At 38.7% G+C, this 17,159-nt stretch overlaps 1 protein-coding gene across 3 annotated transcripts in view; it reads left to right on the plus strand.

Annotated features, from left to right (window-relative positions):
* Nucleotides 1-17,159, plus strand: part of MMS22L (MMS22 like, DNA repair protein) — a 129,554-nt gene that overhangs the window by 84,428 nt on the left and 27,967 nt on the right. For all 3 annotated transcript variants that reach the window (XM_067530047.1, XM_067530048.1, XM_067530049.1), the window contains exons 15-19: nt 3,192-3,382; nt 8,490-8,640; nt 14,164-14,306; nt 15,097-15,239; nt 15,408-15,567. In XM_067530047.1, the coding sequence (XP_067386148.1) occupies nt 3,192-3,382; nt 8,490-8,640; nt 14,164-14,306; nt 15,097-15,239; nt 15,408-15,567 (788 nt within the window). The remainder of the gene's footprint in view (nt 1-3,191; nt 3,383-8,489; nt 8,641-14,163; nt 14,307-15,096; nt 15,240-15,407; nt 15,568-17,159) is intronic.

The raw sequence follows: 17,159 nt of genomic DNA on the forward strand, positions 1-17,159 counted from the left end.
TAGAAGTGTTTATTTTGAAGTCAGTGGGCAGCCAGTATAGCTCATAAGAATGGCCATGCTGGGTCAGACCAATTGTCCATCTAGCCCAGTATCCTATCTTCCAATGGCTGGGCAATCTGTGACATTTTGTACCTGTTTAAATTTCTGGATTGACCCAAAGTATAGCCCTAGGTAGAGTGCATTGCAGTAATCTAGTCTGGAGGGGACAAAGGTGCACAGTTCATGATGGCAAGGGTCACACCTGAAAGAAATGGCTGCAATCTCCTGTCCAGGCACAAACAGTAAAAGGTGTTCCTGAACACTGCTGCTGTCTTATCATCCAGCACAACCCCCAGGCTGCCACCACACGTAACAAATGTTGCTTCCTTTTATAAAGCCAGATTTTATTTTGTCTGTTAGTAAGCAGAGAAACACCTTGTTTTAACGAAAATACAAAATGCATGATTAAAAGAAAAGAAAAACCCGAACATTTATTTACTATTGTAATAAGATGACGAATGGTTCCAGAAACTATTGTGACAGTTTTATTTATGGCAACCAGAATGTATATGATCTCACAAGTGGAGCAGGTTTCTAATGGGTACATTTGACTAGACTGTTAAATGAAAAGCATGGCTGTATTTATCAATATTTTTATTGCAATAAATTGGTTTGTTTATCAGTGGAGGTGACTGACTGAACTTTCTCTAGCACATATTGAGGCCCCATTGACTCTAAGCATTTACCTCATTGCAAGTGTTTGTTTAGGTCACTATGAATAAACATAAACACAGATTTGTACATGTTGCCCTTCTCCTGACACAGAGATATATTACCTTACTTTGGAAGTCTGAACATCCTTCCACTGTGCATAGATATCTAAAGGCGATGTAAACAGTCTTTCTTTGGAGAGGCAATTTGGAGGACAGGGAAAGGACTTTGGACCAATCAGTAGGGTTGTACAGATGTGAGTAAGGACAGAATTTAGTCCTTGCTATTTTACTTGCTGTGCAAAAGGAATCCTTCCTCCCTTTATTAAAACAAAAACAAACAAACAAAACCATTCAGATTTTTTTGAGCCATGAATTCCTTTTATTTATTAAACTCAGTATCATAGCTGTTTTTCTGCTTACCGTTAACTCAGCGACATTGTTTGTTGTAAGCTCAAACAGTGATATACCTGTTTTTTTAACTTGTACTTCTTATACTTCTGGTGTTGTTATTGCTGTACCCATTGTGTGTGTCAGAAAAAATCCCAAAGAAGCATTGGTTTTGTTTGTTTTAATTTCAGCTTTTTATACATTAACTTGGAAATTATTTCTTTAAATGGGTTACTCAGCTGTTATACTGAATAGAATTTTCATCTTCTAAGCATTTTTATAAGCACTGATTAGTCTTCATAACATCCTCTGAAGGTGGAGATAAATATTACCATCCCAATTCTGTGGATGGGATACTGAGACTCACAAAGGTTAAGTGACTTGTCTAAGGCCTCAGAGGGAGTATATGCTAGAGATGGCCTTATAATTCAGGAATTTCTGGCTCCCATTCTTGTGGTTAGACCATGTCCCTCTCAACAAAATATTTGATGCCTCATAATACATTGCACAAACTACTGTGTGTTAAGTGTAACCAGTCAAAAAGTTGTGGTCCTCAATTCCCTATGTGTATTCTATTGAAACTAATAGATACCTGCAAAGAGCCATAAGGTATCTGTTACTTTTGACATCCAGTATCCTTTATGTTTTAAAATGATCTGTTTGTTAGAATTTTTAGATACTAATTTGATATAATGATACACACATACATACCAACCATACAAAGACTAGGCCTTTCTGCCTCTCTGCTCTTTATTTAAAATTATTCAATTACAGATGTCATAATGAGTGTCATGAGTTGTGTAATTGTTCTATAATTTTATATATATAACATATATATATATATATATATATATATATATATATATATATATATATATATATATATATATATATATATATATATATATATATATATATATATATATATATATATATATATATATATATATATATATATATATATATATATATAAGGATGATCATAGAATAAAAGCTTAGCAATGCAGAGAGAGTAGTTCTATGAAAAATTTGCTATTTTGACTGCCTACTATTTTTTTTCTTGTTATAGCCTACAAACATTAGTGTTAAGGCAAGTCTCACTGCCTTCGCTCTATGCTATTATCTTATAAATATCTTGACTCTGACTTTACAGTGCTGTTTATAGAATTTAATAAAGCAAATGTAATAATGCTCCCTGTGCTTTAATGCACAATCTCAATTGAGTTGACCAGAAGATAAATAGGAACAGGAATGATAGTGTGTTCCTGCAGATTGTTTTTAATAAGCATGTTATTTAGTTGATCAGCCCACTGCAGTAATGCCTCCTATCCTAGTCTACCAGACAAATTTATTAATGCTTTCCCCCCCACCATTTCTCTGAGAACATTGATTCCCTACAGACATATCTCTATTAAACCTCTAGAAAGTCACAACTTCCAAATTAGATTAAGTAGCAGGAATGGTACTAGAAGAATCAAAGAAAATTGAGTGCATTATTGAATTTATGCCACATTGTCTCACGAAGAGATGGGAGTTGTGTGGCAGTGGTAACTTTTGTCCTTACTGTACTAACAAAGCCGTGGCACTGCTGTCAAACCTAATTGTGTATGATGCATCAGAAAAACATGAATCTTTGCTCTTATCCAACCATGCATCTGCTGAGGTTTCACAAATTAAAAAGTAAACTTTAATACCAAGTTTTGCAATTAAGAAAAAGCATTTTTCTTTATTTATTGTCCTTCTGTAAACACCCATGCCCTTACACTGTTGCAGAGAAAAAAAGTCTGGCTTTGGATTGTAAGCAAGGCTCACTTGTCTTGCTAGCAGTTGCAAAATAGAAACGTTCATTTTAAAGCTGCCTATTTCTCATTTTGATCTGACATATTAAAAAGCATATAATTAATGGTTGACATTAGTAATTAACATTAACTTTATGGTGCTTAATATGCCATCATTCATCCATCAAATAACTGGTATGCATAATGTCTCTGCATAAAGGTTTTAATTATACAAAATGATCTTTCAGTTCTCAGACCGTACAGTTTAAAGAAGCTGTGAAAGGGTCTGTTTTTCCATTTATTGCGTGTTAATATTGTTTTTGTTTCTTCCTAGGAGTGTGCACAAACGCATGATCCAGGGACCTCAGCTAGGGAATACGGGCCCAAACATTCAACTTCCATTAGTGGCTAAAGAGCACCACCTTGCTGTTGCCAGTGCTCTTTGGAGAAATTTTTTTCCCTTCTTGAAGAGCCAGAGAATGTCACAGACACTGCCTCCTCCACAGCTTGCAGATACAGCTGCAGGTCAGCACTGACCCTCCTTTTGTATATTGCTTCCTTTGCTATTTTCCTAGATGCAAACTTCTATGCATTTTATGGTTTTGGCATCTTCCTGTTCATATTTAGTAACTCAAATCTACATAACTGCAGAGACTAGGCTCTGTGATAATGGTGCTAAATATTTTGACAAAAAAAATTGATGTGCTGTCTCTGTCAATAGGATGCAGATAGATCTATAACATTGGAGTGGTTTGACTCTATAGGACTCTTTGATTTTTGGCATCATTGATAGCTTAAATTATATTTGTAATGTTTGTTGTAATCTAAATAAGGATAATGATTTATGGTTCATTACATTATACCTAAAATCTATCCTATTGCTATACACAAAAGTTTGTTCTCATCTTGTTTTTTTAGTATGCTAATTGTTTAACATAAATTACATTTTCGCATCATGTTTTGACATCTATGTAGATAGTTTTTAAAAGGTACATTTCATTATTACTCTTTGTAGCATTTTTATATTCAGCTACATTCTTACCAGTATGCATTTGTTCTGGCTGGTCATTTTGCACTGGAAGCTGCCACGTTGATACAGTATTCATATGCTGGAATTTTACATTGCAAATAATACCACGCCCAATCCAGGCAGATGGATAATGTGTTAGTAAGTAGTCAGAATGCTGGATCAGATCCCTGCCTTCAGTGGAGCTATTTCTGGGAGACAAGGATCCGGCACATTGTATTTGGATGCAGTATTATTTCTGCTGACATTTTAATATAATACTGTGTTTCAGTTTGACCAGGCTGATCTCTAGCTATAATGATGTCCTGAATCTGAAAGAAAAGTCCAGATCTAAACTGAGTCTTTTTTTCCCCCCCACCATGATGTGAATTAACAACTACATTTATAAGCTCTCAAGGACTAGGTCAGTAACGGAAATGCTAAGAGACCCTTGAACTGGAGCAGTTCTGCAATAGTCAAGAGATAATGTTAATGAGAAAGACTGTTGTGAAAGAGTAATGGTCTCCCACTGCTGAGGCATTTATAGAAAATGGTGATACAAAACCAAAGCAAGAATTGTTATCCTGCCACAACATCCATTCTCCTTCTATGGTTACATATATATACACACACACACATATAAATAATGTTCCCTCCCCAAATATTAAATAATAATATAATAATAATACAATGAAATAGTGAGAGAACCAACCACTATTTAGATCTATCTGCTTAGTCTATTAGAAATTTGCTTAGAGTGCTGAGTGACCTGCGTTCTGCACCTATGTAGGAAGCAATATGGCGGAATACAACCCCTTAACCCCACTGCGTGGGCTACTTGCATTGAAGGTTGCAACACAGGGGAGAAAGCAGCCTTCAGAACACTGCGAATCCTCATCCTATGCAAGTGGGTGGGGAGTGGACATCCAGGGACAGGAAGTGGCAGCCTTAACCACACCGCTCCCTTCCCCCCTTCTTCTCCTAGTAGCATTAGGAATACCATTGGAGTACCATTAAAACAACTAAATATCAAGGCCCTAAAATGGAGACACCCCTCAAAATGCATTCACAGGAAAATTGGTAATGAAGTTTCTTTGTAATAATTTACAAATAAAACTGAGCTTTGAATGAAGATATGTGGTCAATAAAGAATCATCATGTTTTCCATAACTCCGCTCCCCTTTCAAATAAATTGAAGATACCACAGAGTAACATAGACTGACGTGTAATCTTGAAATATAAAATGCAAACTTGTTAATGGTGAGATTAAGAGCTTTGATAGCTATATTTTTAATGACTTGCAGTTATGTGTACAGGTGAGGTAGCTGTTAAACCAAAGTTTTGGTGGCATAAGTTTGGTTTTGTCAATTCTTCTTTCACATAGCATTGCTAATCTACTTAAAATGTTATTGCCGGCAGAACAGAGGCAACATGTCAAGTTGGAAGATGTAAGTAAGAGATACACAAACAAGTAATGATAGATACAAACAAAAACAAAAAAACTTTTTTTGGGAAGAGCCAGAGCAAGGTGACACAAAACAGCATGATCCAGAAGCTGCAAAACCAGCAGGAAAAATACCAAAGTTGGGTACTAAAGCTTGTGCATGTGTAATATACGGGTTATCTAAAATCCACAGGGTTGATGTGCTAAAAGCCAATTGGATAAAGATATAGGAATCTGTAATGTAAAAATGTATAAAAAACCGATGTGAACATGGGCCCAAATTAGAGAAACACTGGGCAAGACCAAAGCATTAGAGAAGGCGACAACTATCATGGAAGGTGGAAGAACTTCCTAGTGCCCAGGAATGTGGTAACATGCTCCTATTTACCAATTCTGTCTTATCTGTTGTTATCTGTTTGGCATAAATGTTTGTCCAGACACTCTCAATGACAATAATTCTGTCTGAAATGGTATAAATAAAAACAAAAATTGATTTAAGTCTAAACTGGGTGGGCTTGTGACTCAGTTTCCCAACTTTTACCCCCAGCACTGGCCAACATTGCTGAGCCACTTTAATGGGGAAAGTAATCTGTTTTAGGTATATAGGGTTGGCACAATTACTTCCTTCTGTGAGGGGATGTATTTGTCCTGTGCTAGAGATGAAAGGGTTAAACCAATACTCCTGGCAGCAGAAGCCACGCCCCTCACCACTGCTGGGCATGCACCAACTGCTGCTTCTTCAGTATAAAGGGGAGCAGCTCAGCTCACTCTGGGCAGGATGCTGAGGAGGAAGGACATGTGGCAGAGGCTTGAGCCAGAGGAGCCCGCAGATGCCTCACAGAAGCTGAAGGAGCCGGAGACCCTGAAGATGTCTGGGTGGAGGCTTCAGGATTCGGGGTAGGAAGTGGCCCAGGAAGTAGCAGCGTGTTTCGACCGGATCCCCACTGACACAGTGGCACTCATGGGTCAGTGGGTCACTGGCAGGGACCTGGACTGGGACCCAGTAGAGCAGGGAGGGGTCAGGTTCCCCTACCCTGGTTGCCACCCATCCCCAGGTGGTGGCTCCTTCCACTTTGGCCATTAGGCCACGCTACCCCAAAGACGGGGGTTGCTCTAGTGACTTGGGTCATTAGATCACACTGAAGGCAGGTAAGCTCCATTGACAAAGGCCACTAGGCCACCTAGCAGAGCTATTGATTGACTCTAGCCCTTAGGCCATACTGCCCCAAAGGCAGGGGCAGCTCCACTGATTCTGGCCACTAGGCTGTCCAACCTTAAACATAAGGGCAACTGTTGACTTTGGCTGTTAAACTGTGCTGCCCCGAAGGCAGGAGCTGCTCCAGTGACTATGACTGTCAGGCCATGCTGCCCTGAAGGAGGAGGCTCTATTGAGTTGGGCCTGTAGACCACCCAGCCCTGGACGTAAGTTATCGACCCTGGCCCCTAGTCCATGCTTCCCTGAAGGCAGGGGAGGCTCCACTGACTCTGGCTGCTAGGGTTCCCTAGCGTTGAACAGAAGGGCTGCCATTGATTCAGGCTGCGCTGCCCCGAAGGCAGGGGCTACTCTAGTGATACTGGTTGTCAGGCTACGCCACCCCAAAGGCAGGGGAGGCTCCATTGAGTTGGGCCCCTAGGCCACCCAGCCCTGGACATAAGGGCAGTTATTGGCCCTGGCCTTAGGTCACGCTGCCCCGAAGGCAATAGCGGCGCTACTCACTCTGGCCCCTAGACCACTCTGCTCTGAGGCTGAGGGCAACCAGACAGACTTAACTCAGGGGACCATAGGGCCCATACCCCACCCCCTACAGGGAATGGGGTGTATGTGCCCTGTGACACTTCCCTGGGATAAAAGGGGAACCAGGCACCATATTGTGATTGTGGTTTACAATAGGTCCTTAATTTGCTTCTGGGGTGGCAAAAGTACATGCTGACCCTTACTGAGGGCTTGTAGTAAGGCCACAGACATAGCCCTGTTTCATTAATTAAAATAGCTGCATTTGTATTGTTTCCAAGAGTAGACTTGTTCTTTACTTCATTAAAAAATCAGCTGCTGAAGAAATGTAGTTTAATGTATCCTGTTAATTTATTAATATGCTGGTTTCTGATTAAATTGGGTAAAGGGAAGATGGGAGCTGGTGAGCATCTTATATCTTATTAAAAAAAAATCAGTCTTCCAAGCCTCCTTTGCTGTTGCCAATTTCATTTAGTCTAATAACATATCAGCATTCCAGGATATGTCTCTTGCCTGACTTGAAATGTATTTGTTATCCATGGCATAAAGAATGAGCTATGAGAATAATTTTGTTGTTGTTAGAGTTGGATGTAGGTTCCATGGTGGCTCACTGGTATAAAGAGCTTGGTTATGTCTCATTAAAAAATTCCATATGCAGTGTTGTTACAGCTGTGTCGGTCCCAGGATATTAGAGAGAGAAGGTGTGTGAGGCAATATCTTTTATTGGACCAACTGCTGCTGGTGAGAGAGAAATTGTGACATCTACATTGTAGTTTGAAAGCTTCTGTCACTTACCAACAGCAGTTGGTCCAATAAAAAGATATTACCTCACCCACCTTGTCTCTCTCTAACTGCCACCGGCTTTTTTAAATTTTTTTATTCATTTTACAGTTCTCTAGGTCTGACTATGTTGTGTTGATATACGTGGGATTGTTCTGCTCAAAAATAACTTTGTCATTAGCACTGTATTTACACTTTTTTTCCCCCTCAAGCAACTCTCATTTATAAACGTTTTTTCTAAACATAGCAAGAAACACGATTCTACAGACCCCTTACCTTTCAAAATATAGTTTAATCACACAAAGTTCATTACTGGAGGAAGGAAGTGTTTTTAAAAATTGTTACAGGACAAAAAAAAATACTCATGCATGAAAGGGGGAGGAAGAAGGAAATGTATTTTTAACAGGTTTGTGTTTTGATTGTATCAGTCTTCTAAATTTTGTATCTTGTGTGTTGTCATGGATTGTAAACTCCTCAAGATAGGGACTGCATCTTCATATGCGTTTAAATGATGTCTAGCATGATGGGTTCCAAATCATGATTGAGGAGTGTGGGAGTGACAGAATCATGCATATTAGATAATAACTAATAACAAACTCAGTGTTAGTAGAACAGAAATATATTTTAAATATTTGGGGAAATGTAACACTCTGACTCTCCTTTTTCTCAGGTTTTACTTTGTTAGCTTTGGACATGCCCTGCACAGCTCCATCAGATCTCCAGCCACAGCCTGTTTTATCAATGATGCAGATGTTTGGATGGGATGATATGGTATGTCCCCAGCTGGTGTCAAGATATCTAAGTCATCTAATACAAAACAGGTGAACAATTAAAACTCCTTATTCTTTCAGATCCTTTCTAGCACACACAGAGCCCTTATTCGTTCATCAATCTAAAGGAAAATATTATTTTAAAAAACAATGCCTCCCTTAAAGTGGCCCAGTTTCTAATGTTATAGACTCTTTGCAATTCTCTAAGTTCTAGATTACTTGAATTCATTATGGTTTTGTCCTCCTTTATTTTCTAAAGCTTTTTTCTTAATGGCTTTGGATAATGAAAGTTGACAGGTAGACATCTAAATTGCAAAGTTAATTTTTCTTTCATGCAGCAAGCAATTTTTTTCAAAATGGAAATAGTGTTATTGTTAATTGGTATTGGAAAACGGGGATCTAGACAATAACGCTGTATCAATACTCTTCTGAAGGCCATTACCTGCAGCTAAATGAAATCCCTTGACCCACACCGTATTGTACTTCATTTAGTTGTATCTTGACTGTCCCTCCTCTTCTACTATTGTTACCATTCCTACTGTTTAAGAGGTAAAGCGGTGGCACCTTTCCACAGCTGAATTTTAAAATATGTTTTTGAATGTTATGACCTGGCTAATTCCAACATCTGTTTTTTCCCTTTCATTCATGCTTAGAGGTTTTACACTTGAGTGTTAATATTCCTCTGCACTTTTTATGATACTGCAACAGAGATATTTTGATAGGCACTTAATATTAAATTCAAGAGGCATAATTAAATATTTAGGTTTCTGTTATAACAAAAATATTCAGGGTGGGGTGCAGTATAGTAGCAATAATTTCCAAAGTGTGAGGAAAATAATAATAAATAAAAAATAAAATTGGGACTTGTGGACCTTTTCCTCTGGCAATCTTAGAGCACTTTATAAATGTTAACATACACTTTTTCGCACAATACTAGTGTCTGAGGCTTGTAAGAATGGATACTTTGAGTAGAATCCTAAGATTTTTTTAACAGATTTTTGCCCCAATCCTACAAACATGAACATGCTTAAATGTATGCGTTTGGGTGGTTACATTGACTTAAATAGGACTGCATAAAGATAAGCATATATATAAAAACTCACTGAATCAGAGCCTTCATTTGGAGGCGAGGGGGCTGTCTCTCTTTTGCTCTCTGTTCTGGGCTGTATTTAGCGTTGGGGGAGAAAAAATTTAAACCACACGTGTAGTCATTTTCCAAAGCAAATCTAAGTTATGATTCTGTTGTGCTTCAAAATAAGAGGGGAGTAGATCTCAGGCCGAGTGGATGTGAGGATTGGAAGTATTGTAAAATCTTGTTGGCAGAGACGAATAGAAAATGTGCCTGCTTATGTGGCGGACAATGCTTATAGAAGATAGGCAGTGTTCAAAGGGAGAGGAGAAGGATTGTCCAGTGGTTAGAGTGCTAGCCTGGGACTCAGACCCAGGATCAGTTCCCTGCTCTGCTTTCCTGTGACCTTGTATAAGTCAGCTAGTCTCTGTGTGCCTAAATTTCTTACCTGTCAAATGGAGATAACCGTACCTTCCACAGAGGGATGTTGCAAGGTTCTTAAGAGTGATCAATTGTCCCGAATTTATAGGAACAGTCCCGATATTCAGGGCTTTTTCTTATATGGGCGCCTATTACTCCCCACTTCCTGTCCTGGTTTTTCACACTTGCTGTCTGGTCACCCTAGAGGTGCTCAGGTTACAAAAGTGATGGGAATGATAAGTACTAAAGATAGGACCTTTGTTTGATAAGAATCTATATTCTTAACATATCAACAGTGTAATCTATATATATATCAACAATGCAGAATTTTTGATTATATGCTTCATATATTTATTTACTTTAGACAATTTTATAGCACCAGTCACCAAAGTATCTAAGCCTTGGCAACCAGGGGCTTCATGGTTATGGTCTATAAATAATTTTTACATCAAGAGAACTCAGTTTACAAGTAAATAGATAATTTTTTGTGTCACCCCTGAAAACTCAGCATGGTGTCTGAGATTGAAGCTGGATTCTTTCTACATGATGCTTTATCACCAATAATAAAGGTTCTGCAGCACCAATTATGGACAGCTCTGCAACCTATCAGTTAAGATTGGCACTCCATTGCACTTGGCACTGTACATGTGTCATGCTGTTCAGCAAGGTACTTAGACAGTTGCCTAACTTTAAAGCCATTGGTTTAAATTGGGCTATTCACAACACAGGAAGTTAAGCATGTGCATAAGTCTATGCAAAATTGGGGTTATAATAGGCATTCTTGTTCCAAAAAGTTTACGATGCAATTTTAAGACAATATTAAGTGGGTTTCACAACAGCAGATTGGAAATGGGGGAGGCAGGACAGAACAAGAGTAACTGTGATAAGTTCATGTGGTCAGAGAGGCTACTTAAAGCACAACTTGATGAATCATGTAGGTTAAAAATAATTAAACAAAAGTTCTAAAATAGTTTCATTTATACATAGCTCCTTGGTCTTTTCTTATTTCTTATTTTTGTATTCTTATTTTATTTTCACTTTAGTATTAATGCTCCTGCTTTCTGATTGTACTGTAAGTGATACCTGTGGCCAGTCAGTGGGATTGCACAGGTGTAACTTATTGGAATGAAGTAAAAAAAACTCAGTTGATGGTGTACAATGAGGAAGGAATCCAGTTGTCTCTTCTAGAGCAGTGCAAACAAGAATAAAAATCAAAAGAAAATTTATTTTTTCCAGTAAAAGTTAAGCACATAAGACTCTGGATCCACAAGGGAGCAAATCTATTGAATAAGAAGATGTCCTCCCTCATATCCTTAACTTGAAGCAAATGTGACAACTGGTCCTGTGTAACTGCAGATGACACAGCACTTCCTCCCCAGTGCTATTGACATATGCAGAGGAGATGTTTTGTCCTGCAGCCAGGAGTTCTTGCTGGAATTAAATGCAGTTACACAGGCATGTGCTGCTTGGGCAGAAGAGCAGCAGGCACTCATCAGAGATGTGAAAAAAGTCAGTCAGCCGAGTACTCATCCAACATCTACCTGGCATAATACCCGCTCATTAGGAATCAGGTGAAATCTGCCTCATCCTCCAATAGAGTTGCCACAACGCCTCCTATTGTCTGCTCCAACAGCAGTATATTCTAATGTACTATAAAAGTTCCCGGAGCATAGGATAGACTCTGTTAATATTATCAATTATCAATTGAAGAAATAAAATACATAATGGATTCAGATATATAATATTAATAAAGTCAAGTAAAATATATGTATCTGTATAAAATTCGTTGAGATAGAAATTCCCATGGCGATGAATATGTGGATCCTTTCTTTTTTAAAATAAATTGCATCACACATTTAAATATTATAAAATGGTGCCGGTTTCATAATATTTAAAGTATATAGTCACTGTTGAATTGATGTTTGGTCTGACAGAATATTGTCAAGTGATGTTCGGGGTCTGTGTGGGACTATCTGGGGAGTGTGCTGCCATGGACAGTTTAAGTACACTTGATTTTCATCTCTCTTACACCATTTTGTACACCACTGTAGTTTCACTAGCTGTGATGTAATTAGTTCTGATTTGCTCTGGTGTAAGCTAGAAGAGAATCTGGCCCTCTTTGCATTTATAGATGAGGATAGTTGCTTTTTATACTCTCATTAGTCACTTCACAGTCATTTGTGCCATCTCTAGATTGCCTTAGTGAGATTTTTCTCCTTGACTACATTTTGATTGGTCACAGTCTTACATGCCAAAAAAAAACTCCCTCTCATACCTAGGCTTCTAAGTAGAGATAGACTTTCACTGCTGGACTGAAAAATAACAAACTGTACAGATTTTCTCTATATCAGCGTTTGTCTTACGTGTGACTTGTAACTTATCGCCACATATGGCACTACTGAATTTAGTACATAGAATCATAGAGTTGGAAGGGACCTCAGGAGGTCATCTAGTCCAACCCCCTGCTCAGAGCAGGATTAACCTCAGCTAAATAATCTCAGGGAGGGTTTTGTCAAGCCGCAGCTTAAAAACCTCTAAAGATGGAGATTCCACCATCTCCCTAGGTAACCCATTCCAGTGCTTCACCACCCTCCTAGTGAAAAAGTTTTTCTTAATGTCAAACCTAGACCTCCCCCCCTGCAACTTGAGACCATTGCTCCTAGTTCTGTCATCTGCCATCACTGAGAACAGCCTAGCTTCATCCTCCCTGGAACCCCCTTCCAGGTAGTTAAAGGCTGCTATCAAATCCCCCCTCATTCTTCTCTTCTGCAGGCTAAACAAGCCTAGTTCCCTCAGCCTCTCCTCATAAGTCTTGTGCTCCAGCCCCCTAATCATTTTTGTTGCCCTCCGCTGGACTCTCTCCAACTTCTCCACATCCTTTTTGTAGTGGGGGGCCCAAAACTGGACACAGTACTCCAAATGCGGCCTCACCAATGCCGAATAGAGGGGAATAATCACTTCCCGTGACCTGCTGGCAATGCTCCTACTAATGCAGCCCAATATGCTATTAGCCTTCTTGGCAACCAGGGCACACTGCTGACTCATATCCAGCTTTTTATCCACTGTTACCCCCACGTCCTTTTCTGCAGAACTGCTGCCTAGCTCGTTGGTCCCCAGTCTGTAGCTGTGCATGGGATTCTTCCGTCCTAAGTGCAGGACTCTGCACTTATCCTTGTTGAACCTCCTCAGATTTCTTTTGGCCCAATCCTCCAGTTTGTTTAGGTCCTTCTGTATCCTATCCCTACCTTCCAGGGTATCTACCACTCCCCCTAGCTTAGTGTCATCTGCAAACTTGCTGAGGGTGCAACCTACCCCATCCTCCAGATCATTGATGAAGATGTTGAACAAAACCGGCCCCAGGACCGACCCCTGGGGCACTCCGCTTGTGACCGGCTGCCGGCTAGACACGGAGCCATTGATCAATACTTGTTGAGCCCTATGCTCTAGTCAGTTCCCTATCCATTTTATAGTCCATTCATCCAACCCATACTTCCTTAACTTGCTGATAAGAATACTGTGAGAGACCGCATCAAAAGCTTTGCTAAAGTCAAGGTATATCACGTCCACCGCTTTCCCCACATCCACAGAGCCCGTCACCTCTTCATAGAAAGCAATCAGGTTAGTCAGGCATGACTTTCCCTTGGTGAATCCGTGTTAACTGTTCCTGATCACCTTCCTCTCTTCCAAGTGCCTTAAAATGGATTCCTTGAGGGACCTGCTCCATGATTTTTCCAGGAATTGAGGTGAGGCTGACCGGTCTGTAGTTCCCTGGTTCCTCTTTCCTCCCTTTTTTGAAGATGGGCGCTATATTTGCTTTTTTCCAGTCATCAGGGACCTCCCCCAATTGCCACGAGCTTTCAAAGATAATAGCCATCACCTGTATCTGGGACATCTGTACACTGTGAGCAAAATTCTGTAGGTTGCATGCATTTAAAGGGATGCCAACTCTGACCCTCTGTCTATGTTATATATGTACACAGTTAAAAAGAGTGTTGCTAAAAACATTTTCTATAAACCTAAAGTAAAATGACGCTTTTCCCCAGCTCTTTATGTATTTTCTTTCCCCCATCCCCTTATCTGTGCAGTGCATTGTCTGAAGCTTTTTCTGGTATGGGATATACATCCTATGAAGCCTTGTCAGTGCGTTCTTGGTTTCGATGCATTTTACAAATGTTCATTGAGCAGCCTTCCGGTACGTTGACCAGGACAGATGCTGAGCGAACAGTTGGTAAGTGTTTACATTTCCCTAGTGTTTAAATTGCTGTAATGATACTATATAGCAAAAATGACACACATTTTCAACTAATTACAAAATGTATTTTTATTTGTATTCCTTTACTTTTACCTAATTACGAAATGTACTTCTTTACACTGCAAGTGCTGTTTCTTGATGTTTTGCCTGTTCTGTATATGACAAATTGATCACAAACAAAGATAAAAGAGCTTGTTTCCTTGGAAGCAAAGAACAAAAACTTGCTCCCAAGGAGATGAGCTATTTTTCCCCCATGAAGAACTGCTCTGAAAAAAGTGAAATTCTAAAGTAAATAACCAGGAATCATGCTGTGAACTCCCTAAAAAGAAAAACATCCAATTATGAATAATTCTTTCCCATTTTAGATTGGATATTTTGCTTTTCTTGGCTGCTTCACCCTTATGTGCTGAATGATACTGATTCAGTTCTTATTTAGAATACTGCACTTCTAATTAACTCTAGGACAAATCTTCTGAAAGCAGTTGTCCATGTATATTTTGTAAATTGCTGAAAAGGCTAAGGTAGAGTGAAGGGCTTGGATTACTCCTAATACTCATTACTCTAGCAGTGTTGAGTACTTCGGTAGTTTAGAAACAAGCCCTTTGGTAAGAAACCTTAATTTATGGACTCGTCATATTTTAAAGACTTTTTAATCGTGTTTTACTTCATGATTTTGTGAACAGATAAATAGAAAACTTAACCATAGGAGGAAGTTTAATAGCAAAGTATACTGCATTCTCAGTTATATTCCCTTTATAACAAACAGGGAAAGCTTATGTGGAGCAGCTGACTGAAATGACAAGGTTGGTTTTTAAACTCTCAGAAGTAGAAAACATCTTCTCAAAGGCTCATTTTGATGAGTTGATGTACAAGCAAGACCCTAAGAATGCTCTTCTCCAATTCATTAAGGTACTGTACTCTGTACTGTCCTGTAGAGCCATGTTTCTAAATGTGCAATGTAAAACCAAAACTTGAGTGTGCTTTTAAAAAAAATTATTTAGACAAGCTTCAGCACAATAATTAAGAAAAACAAAACCCAACATAGTTTGATCTACTTCTCTGTCTTTGTGTTCTCAGGCTATTGGTGTAACTTACAGTGGCCTTCAGACTGTAGCTGAGAGATCTGCCATGGTAACAAAGACTCTAGAATATCTAGGTGATGTGGTAAAGTATGTAAAACCTTATTTGACGAAGAAAGGACCTGCTGAAGGCCTGCGGCTCACTTACTTGATTATAGGTAATTATTTTGCACCCATTCATCATCTTGATTCTTAATACAGTAGCACAGGAAATAGTTTTATGTATGGAATGTGTAAAATATTGTGACTCAACACAGTACAAATGAACAACTTGCTGTGTGGATTTTTTTATAATCTATTTCCTGGCATTTAAAAGAGTAAATATCAGAAAACTATTAAAAAGCAAAATTTCTAATTTTCTCTTTTATCGTGATGCTCTGAAACACACCACTATTTTCTTTCCTCCAAAAAAATAATCCTTTCTCTGTTGTTGTACAGTGAATACAACAAAGTTTAGCTTTCATTTCATTTGAAAGCATGAGGTTTTAATATTTTTGTTCATTGAAAATCTTTACTGGAACAAAACAAGGAAAAATGGCAATGGAGAGGGATTTTTATTAGTTTGCAGTATCTTTGCTAATGCTCTGATAATGCATGAGTCTGACTATGTAAATTATCAATTAAATTAACATTAAATGAGCAGTGTTCTCTTAGATGCTGTGTGAACATTATAAAGGCCACATTCTGGCAGCTTTATTCACACTGAATAGTTCCTTACTCCTTGAGTAGTGCTATTAAAACCAATGGGACTGCTCAAAGAGTAAAGTGCTACTCCGTGTGAATAAAGGACCTGAGCCAAGGCTTACCTTGAAATAAAAGATTAAGAAGGTTGTGAATACATGTACATGTGTAGTGAAAGCACCATCTTTAAAACAGTGGGCATTGTTTATTGAAGAAAGCAAAACTAACGTTTGACTAGCATGCTGAATGTATATCTGCTTTAACAGAATCAGAGTAAATGCTTTTATTTTCTGATTCCCAGATCTGTATATTCTGATGCATAAACTATCAACCAAATGAGCTGTGTTTAGGTATCCAGATGCCAGAACCTTTTTTATATAATAAAGTGACTACAGGGTAATTTTTCCCCTCCTTCCTTTCCCATAGGAAATGGTAATATTATCAGGATCTGAAATTGTACCATTGGGTACAAGAAATTGTCCTTTTCCTTTGGTAAAAAGTAGTGAAATCGGAGTTATGGTTTTGTTCTGTCAGCTAAAGTAATCTCAGTCATTTCTTCACCTGCTGTGAGCTTGTAAAACTGCAGTCACACAGTAAGATGCTTAACAGATAAATCTGGAAATCTCTCAAGTATGGGCGTTGTATGTGTGTCTAAACTGCATTGCCCTGTGCCACCAAATACAGAATGTCAGTGATAATTGGCATAGAACTGATGATGGCATAAAACTGACGGTCAGAGTGATTATGCTTCTTCCAAATATTTTGTACGGTAGTTGGAAGAAAACGGGAAGCTAGACAGCATTATTTGAAATATTGCTAAGTGATCACTGTGTTTCATTATGATTGATCACTATGTTTTCTTTCACTCCACAAGATTAATGTTGTTGTTCGGTGTTTTTAGAGATGGTAATGGGTTGACTTATATACATTAATAACCTCTTGTAAAAGCCTATTTTTTATCTCTTCCATTGCTTACTCAGTCTTGAACATATTTCCTTGGGATGCCCCTGTACTTTTTGACCTAGGAAACCTTTTCTTGTTTATAATTGGATATACAGTCAAATTGTGC

This window comes from Emydura macquarii, unplaced genomic scaffold, assembly GCF_026122565.2.
Source record: "Emydura macquarii macquarii isolate MOO-44397 ecotype Brisbane River unplaced genomic scaffold, CSIRO-AGI_Emac_v2 contig_3019, whole genome shotgun sequence".
Lineage (NCBI taxonomy): Eukaryota > Metazoa > Chordata > Testudines > Chelidae > Emydura > Emydura macquarii.